General features: G+C 38.1%; 3 protein-coding genes across 4 annotated transcripts; 1 reads left to right on the top strand and 2 right to left on the bottom strand.

Annotated features, from left to right (window-relative positions):
• Positions 1-2: 2 nt before the first annotated feature.
• Positions 3-5,584, top strand: LOC111338802 (schlafen-like protein 1). The gene is made up of 8 exons (XM_088741207.1): positions 3-89; positions 368-653; positions 1,410-1,515; positions 1,841-1,913; positions 2,271-2,379; positions 2,855-2,999; positions 4,060-4,143; positions 5,072-5,584. Exons 2-8 carry the CDS (start codon positions 373-375, stop codon positions 5,180-5,182), a joined length of 909 nt encoding a protein of 302 aa, XP_088597333.1. The 5' UTR covers positions 3-89; positions 368-372; the 3' UTR covers positions 5,183-5,584.
• A 3,486-nt stretch (positions 5,585-9,070) lies between these two features.
• LOC148719426 (substance-K receptor-like) lies at positions 9,071-12,038 on the bottom strand. Of its 2 annotated transcripts, none has more exons than XM_088742045.1 (2): positions 10,998-11,179; positions 9,071-10,842 (listed from the first exon to the last, which is right to left on the bottom strand). In XM_088742045.1, exon 2 carries the CDS (start codon positions 10,765-10,767, stop codon positions 10,039-10,041), a length of 729 nt encoding a protein of 242 aa, XP_088598171.1. In that variant the 5' UTR covers positions 10,768-10,842; positions 10,998-11,179; the 3' UTR covers positions 9,071-10,038. The 2 variants fall into 2 exon arrangements, with proteins under 2 accessions (XP_088598171.1, XP_088598170.1); XM_088742044.1 differs by lacking the exon at positions 10,998-11,179 and adding an exon at positions 11,904-12,038 and having other exon boundaries at positions 9,074-10,842.
• Positions 12,039-14,212: 2,174 nt separating this feature from the next.
• Positions 14,213-15,225, bottom strand: LOC148719425 (tubulin beta chain). The gene is made up of 2 exons (XM_088740316.1): positions 14,990-15,225; positions 14,213-14,335 (listed from the first exon to the last, which is right to left on the bottom strand). The coding sequence occupies exons 1-2, from the start codon at positions 15,131-15,133 to the stop codon at positions 14,234-14,236; spliced, it is 246 nt and encodes an 81-aa protein (XP_088596442.1). The 5' UTR covers positions 15,134-15,225; the 3' UTR covers positions 14,213-14,233.
• Between the last annotated feature and the right edge of the window lie 3,384 nt (positions 15,226-18,609).

Raw genomic sequence — 18,609 nt, 5'->3', positions numbered from 1 at the left:
ACCGATAAATAATCCCTGGAGAACTCCCTGGAGATGAAGATATACTCGCACCAGTCTCTTGACGAGCGGGATTTTCAAATGAGTAAGAGGTAAGTTGGTACATTTAATATATGTCATTCATTCCAAGTAAAGATGCCCAAAAAGTATAGGGGAGTTGAATCATTTGTAGATATGCTTATATATATAGTTATTAAAATGCGACACCGGATGTGATCGGTCGAGATTCTCAATCTTTCACTTATCATCGGTCAAACGGACGCCAGCGCCGATTCAGGTTTCCTAAAAAGAACCTTCGTGTCATTTCTTGATTGATGGATCGATCCTTTTGAAAACCAAGGGTCAACAAATATCTTTATGTTTTTGACAGACACTATGAACTTCCTTAAACGCAAACGAAATTCCAACGACCAGGAGCGCATCGATGCAGAAAGTGAGCCTAAAAAGCTGAGAACTGTTGTTTCACTTGTGAGGAAAGTCGGGAACACAGTGAAACAGAAGTTGAATGTGGCTCTGAAGGCACTGACGTCACGAACATATTCACAGGATGTAAAGTCAATCCTATTCACAACACCTGCTGGCCCACTGAGGTCCGCAAGATATATTATGACACCAGCAGTTCCATTCAGTGCTGCAACATCATCGCTTGAATGGCGGTATGTAAGCTAGGTATTTGTATGTAATGAGGCAGGTCCAGTCCCACAGACCTGATGAAACTCTCTGGTTAGAGCCAATCCTAGTTTCTTTACCCCTGCCTTATCATGAGGTGTAGACAGATCGATGACCTGTCCAATGACAAAGATGATCCATCTGATTAAGGATCTGATGTCAAAGTAAAAACAAAGTTAGCAATTCTCTCATCAACATTATTCTTATCAAATAAGGCTAAAAATATGGATCCCATGAGACCCTCTTTGAGATAGCTTTATTTGCTTTACCCTTCACTATGTCACAAGTTATACCTTAGGCCTGAAAATGCTTAACCTCTTGATAGGGAGCCATCTTCATGTGGTCAGCCATAGGAAATGGACCCTAAATTGAGTGGTCTAATGAAGCCCTGGCTGAGCTGCTGACTGCCATCTATTGAAGTAAAATTGGGCTAATTGAAGTTGAATTGGCAAGGGCTAACTGCCCTTTCATTCTCTTTTTTAATGTTTTTTATTTTTTTCTAGCTAGACAAAAACTGCTTTTCTGCCACCCACTAAATTGTTTAAGGTCACCAAATGGTAACTTTAAAAGGGTTCTGCGTAGAGCCTGCTGTTCTCAAAATAGAGCTTGAAATAACACTTGAAAATAGTGTCTAAAAAAAGAAAACTGAGTGGAATATTCTGACACTGACATTTTATTTCATAGTTTTATTAAGTTGAAAATTTACCTAGAAATGAAATCAGTGTAACCTTTTTCTCCCTCAGGAACCATTCTTACTATGTTTTAGACAGCACCATCAGTGTGACAGAGAGCCATCATCATGAGTTTAAAACAGGGGGTGGAAGCTACCCAATTACAATTTTACCAGAGGTAAAACCATAAAAAATCATTTATAATACCCACTCTTGGCTCACCCATAGTTTTGCATATCAAAGAGTAGTAAAATGTAAAGAGGGGGCCAAAGCTATTAATCAGGAGGACTTCTGTCCCCTCTGTCTTTCTGGAGGTGAGAATATTTTTCCTATAAGAGAGGTTTGATGCAAGACCAGCTAAAGTTTATTTTGATAATTGTTTGTTTATTTGTTTATTTTTGGTTTAGTTACTCTGTGACTATTAATTATGACATTCACAGTCCCACTAGACCACTGTGGCTTATACCTTGTTAAATTGGTATACATTTGGTTTTAACTCACAGCATATTCAGAAGTATGGAAGTGCTTTTTTGAACACAGATGGTGGTGTACTTATTGCAGGAGTCCTTGACAATGGTAAGAGGCATATATGTCCCTTGTGGAAGGAGGAAAACGGTTTTTGAAATGAAAGGATCAGTATCCTGTTGAAGGAAATGCATGAGCTGGCTTCAGATATATGTGCACTTATTCAGTAAAAAATGCAATATATTATAAACTATTTAAACTACCTGGGTTTTGTGATCATTAGATGATCATTGAGATGCATAATGTTTTCAATGGCAAAAATTTTCTGTACAGACCAAGAAGCTCATCCAGAAAGCTGGCTTTGAAACCTGATATTAATGGTCTTCAAAGTTCAATTTCAATTTTTTTTTCATCCTATGGACATTTTTCATTTGTGAACCACCTGTGGTTTTCATCATTCTTTATCAGGTACTGTCCGTGGTGTTCATTGCCCACCAAGAATGCAAACTAATATCAGGGCAACTATCAGCCAAGAATTTGAGAAGTTTATTCCTTGTGTGGATCATTCTTTATACAAGTAAGTAGTTATTATAGAACCAGCCAAGTAAATATAATAAAAATAGAGAAATAATAATAAATAGAAACTTTGGTCTGATTATTTAAAAAGGTTTAGCCATTGTTCAACAAAACTGTGTCCTAAAGAATCCTCAATTTAGCTGAGTCTTTTATCAGAACATTTATTCATTTATCATTGAACACTTTCTTGTCATGAAAGTTGAGAAAAGGGTGTGTAGGATTGAGTACAAACATGTACTAGTGAGAGATGTAAAATGTATAAGTGGCAATTTTAAATATTTTCTGAAATATTTTCATGTGTCTAGATGTGAGCTTGAAACTTCAAAAAAAAATTATCACAATCTGAGTAATTTGTATATGATATAATTATATTAGTTAAAAAAGACAATGAATTTAATTACAAAAATATATAACTATAGAATGATGTATATATATCTTAGAAAAAGTAATTCAACTATCCTTGAATCTTTGCATAGGGTGAAATTTGTACCCGTAATTTATCAGCCAACACTAAGAGTAAGAAGAGAGGGGCGATATATGTACGTAGCAGATGTATTTGTGATAGAGATCTCTGTTAAGGCTGGTGTCAAAGGTGAACTGTATGAGACCAGGAAAAACCAGGTAAAATAGGAGACAAATGGCATCCTTACTTTTTTCAATATTTTCACAAGTGTTCATTTAACGGTCATTTGGCATGTGTTCACTATTTGTGGAAATCACAAATTAAATCTGCTCTAAGCTTAAATTCACATGTTGAATGCAGGGGAAAAAAAACAGATTAGACCTATGTCTGAGACTCTGTTATTTGGGAGGTGTTCAGTATTTGTGGAAATGACAAATTAAATCTGCCCTAAGCTTAAATTCAAATGTTGGATGCACTAGGTGGGCAAAAATAGATTAGACCTATGTCTCCGACTCTTACACACAATTTCCAATAATTTTATTCTCAAATGGGTGAAAACTGCCAGAGCTATTTATGTGATATGAATTATAGACATCAAGATACAGCCTAAGTCATAGTTACAATTTGAAAATCTCCATAAGACATAGATATCCTTCATAAATGGCAGGGTTAGTTGTTATTCTATTAATGTAAATTAGCCTTCCTGGCATCAAACAACATCCTCCCCCAACCTCAACTCCTGACCCCCCTCCCCCCAGACCCCCAGACAACAAGTGTTGATTAGTACCCTATGGGAGGTTAAGAAGGCTGAAATTGGTTGAGGTCACCCTAAGAGATATTCTGTGGAGGCGCGGTGGCCTCATGGTTAGTGCATTCGACTCCGGATCGGGTGGTCCGGGTTCGAGCCCCGGCCGGGACATTGTGTTGTGTTCTTAGGCAAGGCACTTTACTCTCACAGTGCCTCTCTTCACCCAGGTGTATAAATGGGTACCGGCCATTTAATGCTGGGGGTAACCCTGCGATGGACTGGCATCCCATCCAGGGGGGAGTAGAAATACTCCTAGTTGCTTCATGCTACAGAAACCAGAGTTAAGCACCAGCCTGATGGGCCACTGGGCTCACGAACAGACTTCACTTTTACTTTTGAGAGATATTCTCCCCAATTTTAGATTATCCATGATCTTGTAACATTGAAAAAGTGGAAAGAATGACAGTGAAGATCATACATTCCACATTGAATTTTACACTTGCCAACTTTGTTCATTTTTTAACTTACAGGTGTTCATTCGCCGAGAGAGTAGTGTCCAAGGACCATTGAATCCTCTGCAGATCAAGGATATTGTAATATCCAAATATCGTGAAGTGAGTCGATAACTTTAAAATTTAATGTACATGATAATCATTGTGACCTTGCTGGCAAATTTTTACTTGTAACCTCTGCCATGTTAAAATTTTTGGGATCAGAAATAATTCTATCAAGGGAAATGAAATCTGGTGTTTCCAATTTGTATTCCTAAATTTATTTTATTTTGTAACACTCGTACCATATTACTGTGCAAGGGGACAAATATCAGAAACTTGAACATCAATCCCCACCCACCCCCCTCCTTCCCTTGCCAAAAAAACACCATCAACGTACAGGGCTTGACACTAACGGTAGCCACCTAGCCACAAACTAGTAAAAATTCAGTTTTGGTTAGTGGTTTTTGATTCCCTATAGCCAGTTTGGCTAGTAAACAAACTGAAATTGTCATAACATCTAAGATATCACCTGCCACTTGGCTAGTGAGTTGAAAAGTTAGTGTCAAGCCCTGATCAAAAGCTCAAAGAGGGTGTGGAGATTCAGAAAAGTCAGACCTACCTACAACAGGAAAAGGGAAACACTTTTTGTTTGTTGTAATGTTAGGTATTTACCCATGAAATTGGTAAATCACCTTGAGTTGAAGGTTGATCGCAATAACAATATTAATGCCTGCATGCACATTATGATAAAAAATAGTAAAAAAAAAGCATTTTGAATGAATCGAATAAAATAGCAATGCTGCTTCCAAATACCTAAGGGAAATGTGAAATCAAAGGGAAGGGATTGTGGGCAGAATCTCGAGGGAGATTCTCTCTTGCCTGTGTGCAAAGTAGGCAAGAGTCCAATTCAAGACGAGTCAAGCTCCTTGACTGGTTTATTCTTGTGCATCAGTTTTCTAATCCACCAAATGAGTTTCCACGAGGTAGTTTGACTCTTACAACTCCAGTATCTGTCATTTTGCTCAGGAAAGATTTTTTTTCTTTCCAGGTTATTGAGATAAGAAGAATGGAAGCTGCCTTAGCTAAAGGTCAAGAGCCAAAGCCAACTAGTAAACAAAATTTCCGACAGAAGAGAAATGTTATTGTGGTTTCTCCTTAACGTTGTGGATTGAAGTTAAGATGGTTGAAAGAAGTTATGTTAATTGTTTATTGTAAATGCTACAGAAAAAGTTGAAAGAATTAGAATTATTTTTGGTATATTGAAGATTAAAGTTTGATATTATTAAAAGAAAATATTTGCTGAATGCCTGTTAGGGTGTTACAATTTAAAGGTTATATATTTTAATTTGTCTTTAAATTTTCTCCTGAGAGATGCAAATATGGACAAAATGTGCAACACAAGAAAAATCTGTCCATTGTATATTTTCTTTGATGTTGTGAGTTGAAATTAATAAAGTTGAATTTAATGGTGGGAGTTCTTTAACTCCTACAGAGTTAGTATTCTGATTATTTATCATTCAGAACAATGAAAAATTGAAAGCACTGTTTATTTTTTTGCCAAGATGTTAGTGATTAAAGTTGGATTTATCTCTAGTGCAAGTCTTCTTACCGGTCTGCTCACTGTGTGTAAGAGTACAAATTTTATACTTGAAACTATGCACACACCCCTCCCCTAACCCTTGTTGTTCAGTTGGCTTTAGTTGGGTTGGGGGAGGGGAGGGGGCTAGGTGCATGGATGTGCAGAATTTTGTTGTTTCACAATGAAATTAACCAGATCCTCCCATTAGGCTCTGAAATATTCCTCTGATTTCCCCTCCCCCCTCATGGGCAGCCACTTTTCTAGAGTCTCCCCTTTATACTCTATTGGTGATGGGTGTGTTCCTCCAAAATTCTCCTCCTGCCCCAGGCAGAGATTTAAAATTGTTTAATGTGTAAACATCTTGAAGTAATTGAGTTGAAAAATTGGATTTAGTATTCTTCCTCCTTATGGCCAGTGATGTTATAAAAACGCAATTCCGAGCTGACCAATCAAATGTCCATACTTAAAATGTTGTCAGGGATTATTCATGATCGCAGAAAAAGTTTCGAGAAGTTGCTTATTCTGATATTCCGAGTGACTTTTGCTTGGAGACAAAAGACTAACCACAAGGCTTGATAGCCGTGTGATATTCGAGATCCCCGTTCCTCTCCCTGACAGGAGGATATGGGGCCGAAATCGTGTCTAAATCGCTGCAAATTAAAGAAATATTTGTGTTTTGGGTAACTATGAATCACCCTTCTACTTCAGGACCACCTCCTGTACATGTGTTAGGTGTGCTTTGAAAAACTAACACTTGACAAAAATCAATCACTACGGTATTTTTTTTGGTGATGAGCACATGAGCTATTTTCGACGCAGTGTATTCTGGCCAGTTTCGCCTAGCAACGTTCGTTTGTTTCATTATTAAAGGTTGAGTTTGAGTTTGAACCCTCAAAATTTTAAATTGTACCAGTTAAAACAGCATAAGCTTCTAGCCGCCATCAGATTGTGCCCCTTCGAGGGACACAAACGGGGCGTGTCCCGTACGAAGTCTCATAAATTTGAGACCCTGATTTGAGCAAAACATTACTTCGAATATCTCCCGCACGAAACATCGCACAAATCTGAATCTTTGCGAGACTGTTTGAATATTCATCCTTTTTGTATCTTTGACTCTTTACTTTATTTGTTAGATGGTTTTGATGATGGTTTGATAGTGAGGACCCGGCAATAGCTCCGCCCCTTCAAGCATTATTATCACAAAAGAGAACATTGACCTTGGAACGATCAAATACGGTGATTTTGATTTTTCTTAAAAATCACTCATCTTAATTATAAAACTACCCATCAACCTTGACCTACACCGTTTGAGTGACACCTCTATGTAGTTTCCACCCATAGAACAACTTCATTGTGATGACATTCTTTAATAAACCGAATCCTTTTTCAGCCGAATTTAATTGCAGAAACTTTCCAAACTTTGCTTTGAAGGAATCTCGGACAGCTTTGATCGATTGATCGCAGAAAAGGTAAGCTAAAAATGTCCGCAGACCTTCTACAAATTCTACAGAGATTTTTGCTTTCCACCCTTTATTTGGTCTCTACGAGTATACAGAAAATAAGGTTTGTTCGTAATTCTTGGGTAGATGTCACGACTTCAGTTGGATAATCTGTAATCTTTGTAGACGCTAAAAAAGTTTACCAGGCTATAATATAAAATGAAAATTATATCTATTCTAAGAAAACTACCTAATATTAACATTGAAACTACTTACTTTAGTATATATATTACCAATTATACAGCAACTAAAAGTCTGTTTTCCTGTGTACATTTTAAGCTCTCTTTGCGTTTATTCAACCCAGACTCGTGTGAAGAGACCCGGCTCTTCTATCAAAGTTAAGTACAGCGGTTGCATTAAAACTGACCTCGTTCAAATTGATGACTCACAGTCAGCTTGAAGATACATTTGTGCAAGTTCTTTCTTCTAAAAGTAATTTAGCAGGGTTTTTACTGTAAATCTCCGGCTCATTGTTATTATAGAACTCTTAAGGCGAAATTCAACCTTGGCGAACGGTTCAATCTAATGTTTGATCAGTAATCGTCATGTCATTCGTATGTGTTATCTTGGACGTGAAATCACTTTTAAGGTACTCGCAAACCAAGCAAAGTGTGGTTGAGTTTGAGCAGCTTGTACAGTTTGCAGTAGTGAAGGGGAGCGGTGATGTCCCACCCTCTTAAATCTGCACTCACCCATTTACGAGAAGGCGACTGGTCGCAAACTGCAGGCTGCCAAAAATCCCGCATCAAGCTTCATCGCGCAACCAGAAACCAATCAGGTGTAGTTCTCAAAATAAATTTAAAGAAAATTGTGTTTGGAATAGGGGTAATTTAGCATCCTCTCTTGCCTGAGCGTAATCCTTCAAATGTCTTCAAACTCTTGCAGTTTCTTTGTCCGGGGATGGGAAGCGCTTGAAAAAAAACCAATTCGAGAAACCTTATGGTTACATGACTGACTGATTCTAACATTTCTTTTCGTCCAAATAAAACGTGAGATACCTTTTTGCCGTTGTTTTCATAGTTGGGATCGTTCTGGTGGAATCTCAGGTAGCCCGGTTGGTTTTTCGAAGCCGAGAGGGAGACATGTTGAGAAGAATGCGGTTTAAAGATACAGAAAACAGAATGCTATTGATTGGTAAACTTAAACACCGTCCTGAGTCCGACATGTTAATTTCTTTTGTTTGAGCTTTTGAGGAGCAAGTGAAATTTAGTATGTTGCATTTTCCTGGCGAGGTTAGAGAGGGTTGCACCTTTCTCGATTCGCTAGCAAAATAGAGCTGAGCGAAGTCATACTTAAGCTTGATTCCTACTTTTTTCGGTTCTTTGAGTACGTTACTTTTGTTTTTTGTTTGTTTGTCTTTTTATTGCAGCATTCACCAACGCTTTGCTGAACACAAAAAATCGGCAATTGGAAAACATGTCACTGACTGCTTAGTATTTGAAACACTTTTTCTTTAGAAAGTCAAACCGAAGTTGAATATGCAGGCAGATTCCATACGACTCACTTTTTTATTTTTTCTTAGGTCTTTATTGTTTTGAACGTTTTAATCAGTTCATATTGTTATTTTAGTATTGAAGCCTTTTAAACTTATTATTCTTTTTGACTTAATAATGGCGTTACGTTAACGTCGAAATGTGGTCGACAAGCTTTTTTAGGCCATTTTACTGAATGCATCCTGACAGTTTTAGAATTCATTTAGCGCAATATTTTATCGTCAAATATTTCCAATTAACAGGCCAAATTAAAATAAGTAGAAGTAATTATTTTTGGAGCTTGGTGGACAGGAGAACCATGAGGCTTTTGAACTAGTCCCTTTAAACATCGCCGAATCATCTCTCTCTTGTGGAACAGAGGATAATAAGTTTAAGAGGCTTTAAAACTTTCTACAGGATGCTGAGTCATGGTGACACCAAACAATGGGTTACAGATTGCTAGAGCAAGCCAATCTCTATGCATATGCCTGACACTGTTCTCTATAATTTTCCTTAGGTGTTCACAAGGAGAATTTTGTTTAACAATCAATGGTTTCTTTAGATTGTGATCATTTTCTTTATTCTTGTGACCTTAATGTGTGTGATTCACGGTTAATGTTTTAATGTCTTAGGGGTCAAAGAGTTAAGAAAGAAATTATTCCTTTCTTTTTTCTTATTATCATTTTTTTTAATCTTTTATTTCTTTCAAAAGACAGTAATGAAATATAAAATATTCCTAACAATTAATACTTACAACATTAAAGTAGATTACCTCATGCGCTGTACATAAGCTAGTTTCTTATATGTTCAAAAATTTTTACAACAGTTATAGAACTAACAATACTGCAATTCTATTTGATTCTCTACAAATGCCACTCTCATGACCGTGTAACAAAATCCATAATTTCATGGTGTATTATATAAATAAAACCGCAATGCACAACTTACTAAAAAACTTATCTTGCCTCATTGGTCGAGAGTCATTATCAGTAAGGGTAACATCAGTGGAAATGACGTCATGAAACGCTGTACACGCAAGAGTTACAAACTCGAAAGTACTTATTAATTCATTTATTCAGATAAAGCTATAATTTCTAGGATTAAATTTTCGTAACTTTTTGTACATTTTTGTTTTAAAAGCTAAGCAAATAATTCTTTAGTGTCTTTGAGAAACACGAAAACGCGTACGGTTGGATCACAATCACACGACAGCTTCATAAGTCCTGGGAGAAGCAACAAAATGGCTGAGGAGATTCCTTAGAGCCTGGCGATAATTTGCATTGGAAATAAAACAGACACAAGGGTTTATGGCACAATTGGATATTGCTAAAAAAAAGGCAATATGTTCGGAATGTCGGAAGCTACAAGATGATCCGGTGCTTGAGAGGCGCCGAGTGATTGCAAAAGGCAGCCAGCAGATTGCAAAAACAAACACTATAACAATAAACATCCTCAGAGCATTTCTTTATCTCTTCAAACCTTGTCTGCTTGTGTTAAAGGAAGAGTTCCTCGGAATATCATGGGATTTAATTCTTAATGCGATAAAAAAGTAAAGTACGGCGATTAGGATCAAAGGAATGAACAAAAATACCACGTGTTTCGCCAGGATGTAGTCTTGGTATAAAAAGGACTCTCCAAATGTGTCGTTCCACTTCATTTCACACTGCAGCGCTCCTTGATTCTCGACAACTTTTAAGGCGATCAGGTTTGGGAACTCAACAGCTATGGCGATAATCCAGGTGGCAAGAATATAGAACCGGCACATCTTTGAACTGATGAGTGGGGAGCGAAGAGGAATAACCACACCTCCAAATCGATCCACTGCTATCAGAACAAGGCTTTGTATTGACACCACTACGGAGGTATCTACTGAGAAGGAAGCCAGCTTACACAAAGACTGGCCGATAGGGCCGTCACCGCCTTGCCACGATTTGGTGTATAAATATACCAGCTTCATCGGAAACAGGAATGTCGGAATGAGCAGATCTGACATGGCCATGTTCGCGAATAAGAAGTTGACAGGCTTCCTTAATGGTTTCGTCCTGTAGACAATTATTCCAATCAAGGTATTTCCAACCAGCGAAACTACAAACAGCAGAGAGTACGCAAAAGTGTCCCCTATTTTAACAGCTGAAGAATCGTAGCAGTTCGTTGCTTGAGTTTCGTTCATCATGGCGGTCATGTTAGCTGACATTTTGCAACTGGGAGGTAAGTTTTTCTTCAACAGCAGCAGTTCGACTTTTAACTCTTTAGGCTTCCTATACTTTCACTAAAAAAACAACACACCCAATCATTTACATATGTATTATAATCGTTCAGCTAAAACATCGCTATGAATCAAAAGAGTAGTTAAATTGCTGCCAGTTGGTACTTTAAAACTCCAACCCCTTCCCCCCCGACAATAGCTGCGCTAGTCTTAGTTACCTGCAGGGAACCCTTATTTGGAGAAACTATCGTTTCACAAGCTGTGAGTATTGCTTGATAACCTGAAAAATGTTTGCGAAAATCAATAATTATTTTATGCAGGGGATGCACATCGAGAACATGTTTTATTCCCGTCACTAAAACTTTACCCTTTATATTTTTATATCCATTCTTGCATTTTGCGATGGCTCAATTTCTCGATCTTTTTCTATTTGTAAGCCAATAGATTCGAAGTTTTTAAATATTATCTTCAGTTATTTCATTTTGTGTATATTTTTTTTCAGGGGCTGTATCATGAAAATTGTTATCTATCTACTGCATTTGAGAGGTTCTCATCGGGATGATGGCTTTCACGGTTAACGGCTAAAAGTGCGGCCATTTCGCTGCTTTAGGTTCCGTTAGTACACTAAAAGAAAATTTGCTGCGGTTAACTCCTTTTATGACCAAAGGTTCACATTTGTCAGTTTTTTTATGCCTCACGGCTAATTTTTTGCCGTTGTACGGCTGAAGCCGGTTAAACCGTTTTTTAAGACCCCCATTAAAGTTGCGAAAATATATTATATCTTCGGAAAATTCCACTCTATTTTAGAAATCACTAAGCGAAATGATGAAAGGACAGAGGAAAAACAGCTGTTGTTCCCGTTTAGCTGCTAGCGATTGACAGTTGAGCTGTAAATAGTGAGTTGAAGTGAAAAAGAGTAACCAAAAGAAAAAGAAAAAAACAGAACAAAATCTAACGAGTCGTATAAGGATTCAATTTGAGAGCTAATCAATATCTAAAAAAGAGGCACAACTCCACCTTTCACGCGACTCTTTCATTCGATCATTCTTATTGCGCAGAGCTACGCACGATCATCATTTTATATGCCGCTAGCTAGAAAATCGATAATTTCTGTCGTTCCTTACCTTAAAGCTTGCTTGTTAGTCATTGATAACTGCACTGTCGTAATGAAGAATCCCCTATACAACTTTTGAATATTTTGATGTTATTGAGGCCCGACAATCACTTTTGAGGTTAAAACGTTTAGCTGGTCCGTCTTCCTGGTGAAGGCAAAATAAATTGAAATTTTACAAGGGTTTACAAACAGTAATATCCACCTGTCTCATTTTAGAGTTCGGTTTTGACTTGCAATGTCTTGTGATGACAAATGCTTGCATTGTAAATTGTATTCATCTGGACGCAAATTCACCGTACGTCAATTTTCTTAAGTCCAACACAATTCTCAAAGCAATGTCTCAATAAACATCGTGACGTCCTACTGGCCACGCTCAGACATCTTCACTCGTTTTTACGATATAACTTAGTTGGGTAAGCACAAAATAATGTTATCAATTTAAATATAAGCCTTGACCAATGACTGTGTCGTTGTGGCTAGTCTAAGTTATACAGCTGGTTTGTTTAGGGTTTGACATGTCGTTTCTCAGTTTTTTGTGCCTTATTATTCATTAAAAACTGTTTTACACAGCAGTTTTGAAGGCTTTTAGGTCGCTAAATTAATTTCGAGATTCGACGACCGGATGCCACCATTGCCTGGAATTATGCTAAAACAATAAATGAAAGATATTGCTTTTAATCGTTCGTTTCCGACTTTTTCCGAGTCTGCATAGCGTCCTCTAAGCACGAGACGGGTTGGGAGAGTTAGAGAAAGTTATAAAATCTCGAAACGCCGCTGAGGGTTTGCATAACTTTCGAGAATCTTCTCAATCCCCAGGTATTCGGAAGAGGCCATGAAAACACGGAAAGAGTCCTGAATTGCTTTCATATTTCTCAAAAAGACCGATTTGTCAAATGAAGCGACAGGACGTCATGCACGACCATGATCTTATCCAAACTCTCCTATCGACCAATGAGAGTGCGAGAACTATTTGAAACTTTCATACATGCAAATACCGTAGTCTTTATGAATAGTGCCCTGCCAGGAATTACCGCCAACCCCAAAGGCTGTAATATCACAAATAAGCTCTCTTCTCAAATATGTGCCTTTACCACCTCTCTCACTTTCTCGATTGAGTAAAACCTGTTCCTGTATAGTCGCTTAATTTATAATTTTTTAAGCTTCAACTATGGCGGAATCGATACACGGGAGAAAAGTCAAGTAACATCCAGTTATTTCTATTTCCATATTATCCTAAATGTCTACGTGGATAATGTTAGCAAAAATGTGGAGCTTTTGTTTTCCTATTAATTAAAGATATATACGAAACATAGTTAAAGTTAGTCGAAAGGAAAACTTAATAAGCGCGCGCCCCCTCAATTAAGTGCCTTTCAGTCCAAGAGAAATATCTTCATCACGGCTGTGCGGAATCTCCATCTGTGCTTTATCTTCTTAATGCTGCCTGATGTGTGTTGACGATCTTGGAAAGAATTATGTCGTTGCATTCAATTCAAGACTGCTGGACGAAGACTGTTAGACGAGATTTAATATATACACACGGGTGCTTATTCGAAGAAATAAGGGAGTTGCTGTAACCTCGAGGATGCACCAGGAGTGGATGTAGTTGCTTAAAAGGCTAAATTGAAACTGGGTTCATAATCACACAATAGACGTACAAGGACCTCCTGTTCTCCAACACATTGTAATCAATATTTTATATGATTACAAAAATATTTTTTTGGCAACTCAAGGGTATTACTTATCAAACTCAAACCGCAACTCAAGTCTTTTTACCACAAAACTTCCGCGTCATCGGTGGATATACCAAATATTCTGGAATCTAACGCATGCTATTTTCAATATTGGACAATAAGAGATTATTTTTTTAACACGACAATAAGTTTGTTATCTTTCATCTATTTTACGGAGCAGATCGACAGCTTGTATGCATCTCTCCGGTAGTTATGCATTTTGTTCGGCGAATTCGTTGGTAAAATGTTTTTCACCAAGTGTCGTTTATTTTTGTAGTCTTGCATAAAAATGACCGCATTTTTTTTAGCTGTCACCCTTCAAATTCAATGTGTTTCAGTTTTTACAAACCAAACTGAATTAATAAAAGTTTGTCCGCTTTTTCATTTCGACGTCGAAGTTAAATTGATCAGCTGTTTCTAACCATTTAACAACAGCGCCAGCATGCCATAAAAGACAAATGGCCTGAGCGTAGTCGGGGAGTGGGGGGGGGGGGGGGGGGGGGAGATGAGGCAAAGGCAAGCAAGAAGAGAGGATGAAGGAAGAGAGTAAAAGTGGCGGAGGAATTAAACGAAAAACTGTATTGTCCGCTTAGACGTGACAAATAGTTATTTAGGCTTCTGATTCTTCTTCGTCGTCAAATTCCTCCTCATCGACTGTAGCGTCTTGGTACTGTTGGTATTCAGACACCAGGTCGTTCATGTTAGACTCAGCCTGTTGAAATAAGAACATCAAAATAGCTAGAATGACGGAGATCAGACAGAAAATGACAAAGAAAACTGAAGGGCCCAAACGACACAATGGTTTCCTATCCAATGGTTGTGCGATCAAGTTTCACCTCCCTAGGTCAACTTGGACAATTCTGAAGCTGCGTGATTAACATAAGGTAATAATTCAGGGCCTGTAACAGCCAATCACATTGGTCATTTCGCCTACAACAAAAATGAGCAACACGAAGATAGGTGTACTGAGAGAGAGTCGTTCATTGACCGGAAAAAGAAATGTTAAAAAGAAATGTTAGATGTACATGTGTTTGAATGCACTTGGTACCCGGTATTAGTATAAATATCAGAAGTGCACCAATCTGATTGGCTACACTATTCGCTATCCATTCCGCGATAGATAGTCAGTAAATTGAATAACCTTACTGCTTGTGGTAGTAAAAAAAAATACATTGAAAACACTAGCCTATCTGATTGCTAAGTTTTGAAGGCCTGGTCAGTGTATACCAATGCTATCAGATTAATCTAAGGTGTGAAATTAATTCGGGCTTCGTCCTCATCAACTATTTCGCAATGGGAATCTTGAGTTCATGAATAAATAGCTAAATATAGACTTGAATGTACAGAATTCATTTCTTTTTCTCACTTCAGTAAATTCCATCTCATCCATTCCCTCCCCGGTATACCAGTGTAGAAACGCTTTGCGTCTGAACATGGCCGTAAACTGCTCGCTGATTCTTTTGAACAACTCTTGAATGCTTGTGCTGTTGCCAATGAAGGTCGCTGACATTTTAAGCCCGCGAGGAGGTATGTCGCACGCGGCAGTCTTCACGTTGTTTGGAATCCACTCCACAAAGTAGGTGCTGGAATTGAGAAATCATGATGAGAGCAGTTTATAGCTTATAGATAAGAAAAACGGGATCAAACAGAGTGATGCGATGTTGCTCTTTGATATTTTATCTCCGATACCTCCTACCATTTTGAGAAACTCAATAGGAACTCCATTGTGCTGGATGGAGGTTAAATCTTCTCGGAGATTTTTCTTAGTCCCTTGGCCCTACATGGTAAAGGTAAAGTCTGTTTACGAGCCTAGTGGCCCATTAGGCCGGTGCTTAACTCCGCTTTCTGTAGCATGAAGCGACTAGGAGTATTTATACTCACCCCCGTATGGGATGCCAGTCCATCGCAGGGTTACCCCCAGCATTAAATTGCCGGTACCCATTTAAACACCTGGGTGAAGAGAGGCACTGTGAGAGTAAAGTGTCTCGCCTAAGAACACAACACAATGTCCCCGCCGGGGCTCGAACCCGGACCACTCGATCCGGAGTCGAGCGCACTAATCATGAGGCCACCGCGCCCTCCACCATATTACTGTGCAAGGGGACAAATATCAGAAACTTGGACATCAATCCCCACCCACCCCCCTCCTTCCCCTGCCAAAACAAACACCATCAACGTACAGGGCTTGACACTAACGGTAGCCACCTAGCCACAAACTAGTAGAAATTCAGTTTTGGTTTGTGGTTTTTGATTCCCTATAGCCAGTTTGGCTAGTAAACAAACTGAAATTGTCATAACATCTAAGATATCACCTGCCACTTGGCTAGTGAGTTGAAAAGTTAGTGTCAAGCCCTGATCAAAAGCTCAAAGAGGGTGTGGAGATTCAGAAAAGTCAGACCTACCTACAAAGGGAAAAGGGAAACACTTTTTGTTTGTTGTAATGTTGGGTATTTACCCATGAAATTGGTAAATCACCTTGAGTTGAAGGTTGATCGCAATAACAATATTAATGCCTGCATGCACATTATGTTAAAAAATAGTAAAAAAAAAGCATTTTGAATGAATCGAATAAAATAGCAATGCTGCTTCCAAATACCTAAGGGAAATGTGAAATCAAAGGGAAGAGATTGTGGGCAGAATCTCGTGGGAGATTCTCTCTTGCCTGTGTGCAAAGTAGGCAAGAGCCCAATTCAAGACCAGTCAAGCTCCTTGACTGGTTTATTCTTGTGCATCAGTTTTCTAATCCGCCAAATGAGTTTCCACGAGGGAGTTTGACTCTTACAACTCCAGTATCTGTCATTTTGCTCAGGAAAGATTTTTTTTCTTTCCAGGTTATTGAGATAAGAAGAATGGAAGCTGCCTTAGCTAAAGGTCAAGAGCCAAAGCCAACTAGTAAACAAAATTTCCGACAGAAGAGAAATGTTATTGTGGTTTCTCCTTAACGTTGTGGATTGAAGTTAAGATGGTTGAAAGAAGTTATATTAATTGTTTATTGTAAATACTACAGAAAAAGTTGAAAGAATTAGAATTATTTTTGGTATATTGAAGATTAAAGTTTGATATTATTAGAAGAAAATATTTGCTGAATGCCTGTTAGGGTGTTACAATTTAAAGGTTATATATTTTAATTTGTCATTAAATTTTCTCCTAAGAGATGCAAATATGGACAAAATGTGCAACACAAGAAAAATCTGCTAGTTGTAATTTTTCTTTGATGTTGTGAGTTGAAATTAATAAAGTTGAATTTAATGGTGGGAGTTCTTTAACTCCTACAGAGTTAGTATTCTGATTATTTATCATTCAGAACAATGAAAAATTGAAAGCACTGTTTTTTTTTTTTGCCAAGATGTTAGTGATTAAAGTTGGATTTTATCTCGTGTAAGTCTTCTTACCGGTCTCCTCACTGTGTGTAAGAGTACAAATTTTATACTTGAAACTATGCACCCACCCCTCCCCTAACCCTTACTTGTTGTTCAGTTGGCTTTAGTTGGGTTGGGGGGGAGGGTGGTAGGTGCATGGATGTGCAGAATTTTGTTGTTTCACAATGAAATTAACCAGATCCTCCCATTAGGCTCTGAAATATTCCTCTGATTTCCCCTCCCCCCTCATGGGCAGCCACTTTTCTAGAGTCCCCCCTTTATACTCTATTGGTGATGGGTGTGTTCCTCCAAAATTCTCCTCCTGCCCCAGGCAGAGATTTAAAATTGTTTAATGTGTAAACATCTTGAAGTAATTGAGTTGAAAATTGGATTTGGTATTCTTCCCCCTTATGGCCAGTGATGTTTTAAAAACGCAATTCCGAGCTGACCAATCAAATGTCCATACTTAAAATGTTGTCAGGGAATATTCATGATCGCAGAAAAAGTTTCGAGAAGTTGTTTATTCTGATATTCCGAGTGACTTTTGCTTGGAGATAAAAGACTAACCACAAGGCTTGATAGCCGTGTGATATTCGAGATCCCCGTTCCTCTGACAGGAGAATATGGGGCCGAAATCGTGTCTAAATCGCTGCAAATTAAAGAAATATTTGTGTTTTGGGTAACTATGAATCACCCGTCTACTTCAGGACCACCTCATGTACATGTGTTAGGTGTGCTTTGAAAAACTAACACTTGACAAAAATCAATCACTACGGTATTTTTTTTGGTGATGAGCACATGAGCTATTTTCGACGCAGTGTATTCTGGACAGTTTCGCCCAGTAACGTTCGTTTGTTTCATTATTAACGGTTGAGTTTGAGTTTGAACCCTCAAAACTTTAAATTGTACCAGTTAAAACAGCATAAGCTTCTAGCCGCCATCAGATTGTGCCCCTTCGATGGACACAAACGGGGCGTGTCCCGTACGAAGTCTCATAAATTTGAGACCCTGATTTGAGCAAAACATTACTTCGAATATCTCCCGCACGAAAGATCGCACAAATCCGAATCTTTGCGAGACTGTTTGAATATTCATCCTTTTTGTATCTTTGACTCTTTACTTTATTTGTTAGATGGTTTTGATGATGGTTTGATAGTGAGACCCGGCAATAGCTCCGCCCCTTCAAGCATTATTATCACAAAAGAGAACATTGACCTTGGAACGATCAAATACGGTGATTTTGATTTTTCTTAAAAATCACTCATCTTAATTATAAAACTACCCATCAACCTTGACCTACATCGTTTGAGTGACACCTCTATGTAGTTTCCACCCATAGAACAACTTCATTGTGATGACATTCTTTAATAAACCGAATCCTTTTTCAGCCGAATTTAATTGCAGAAACTTTCCAAACTTTGCTTTGAAGGAATCTCGGACAGCTTTGATCGATCGATCGCAGAAAAGGTAAGCTAAAAATGTCCGCAGACCTTCTACAAATTCTACAGAGATTTTTGCTTTCTACCCTTTATTTGGTCTCTACGAGTATACAGAAAATAAGGTTTGTTCGTAATTCTTGGGTAGATGTCACGACTTCAGTTGGCTATCTGTAATCTTTGTAGACGCT

This window comes from Stylophora pistillata, chromosome 12 (assembly GCF_964205215.1).
Source record: "Stylophora pistillata chromosome 12, jaStyPist1.2, whole genome shotgun sequence".
Classification (NCBI taxonomy): Eukaryota; Metazoa; Cnidaria; class Anthozoa; order Scleractinia; family Pocilloporidae; genus Stylophora; species Stylophora pistillata.
Note: the sequence above shows the minus strand (reverse complement) of the source record. Positions and strands in the feature narration are given on the sequence as shown.

Excerpts from the sequence above, each read along its gene's own strand:
- LOC111338802 (XM_088741207.1), top strand. The coding sequence starts at position 373 with ATGAACTTCCTTAAACGCAAACGAAATTCCAACGACCAGGAGCGCATC. Across the intron at positions 1,914-2,270 it reads TGCAGGAGTCCTTGACAATG|GTACTGTCCGTGGTGTTCAT; the intron begins GTAAGAGGCATA and ends ATTCTTTATCAG. Across the intron at positions 2,380-2,854 it reads GTGGATCATTCTTTATACAA|GGTGAAATTTGTACCCGTAA; the intron begins GTAAGTAGTTAT and ends ATCTTTGCATAG.
- LOC148719426 (XM_088742044.1), bottom strand. The coding sequence starts at position 10,767 with ATGTCAGCTAACATGACCGCCATGATGAACGAAACTCAAGCAACGAAC.
- LOC148719425 (XM_088740316.1), bottom strand. The coding sequence starts at position 15,133 with ATGTCAGCGACCTTCATTGGCAACAGCACAAGCATTCAAGAGTTGTTC. Across the intron at positions 14,336-14,989 it reads ATGAGATGGAATTTACTGAA|GCTGAGTCTAACATGAACGA; the intron begins GTGAGAAAAAGA and ends TTATTTCAACAG.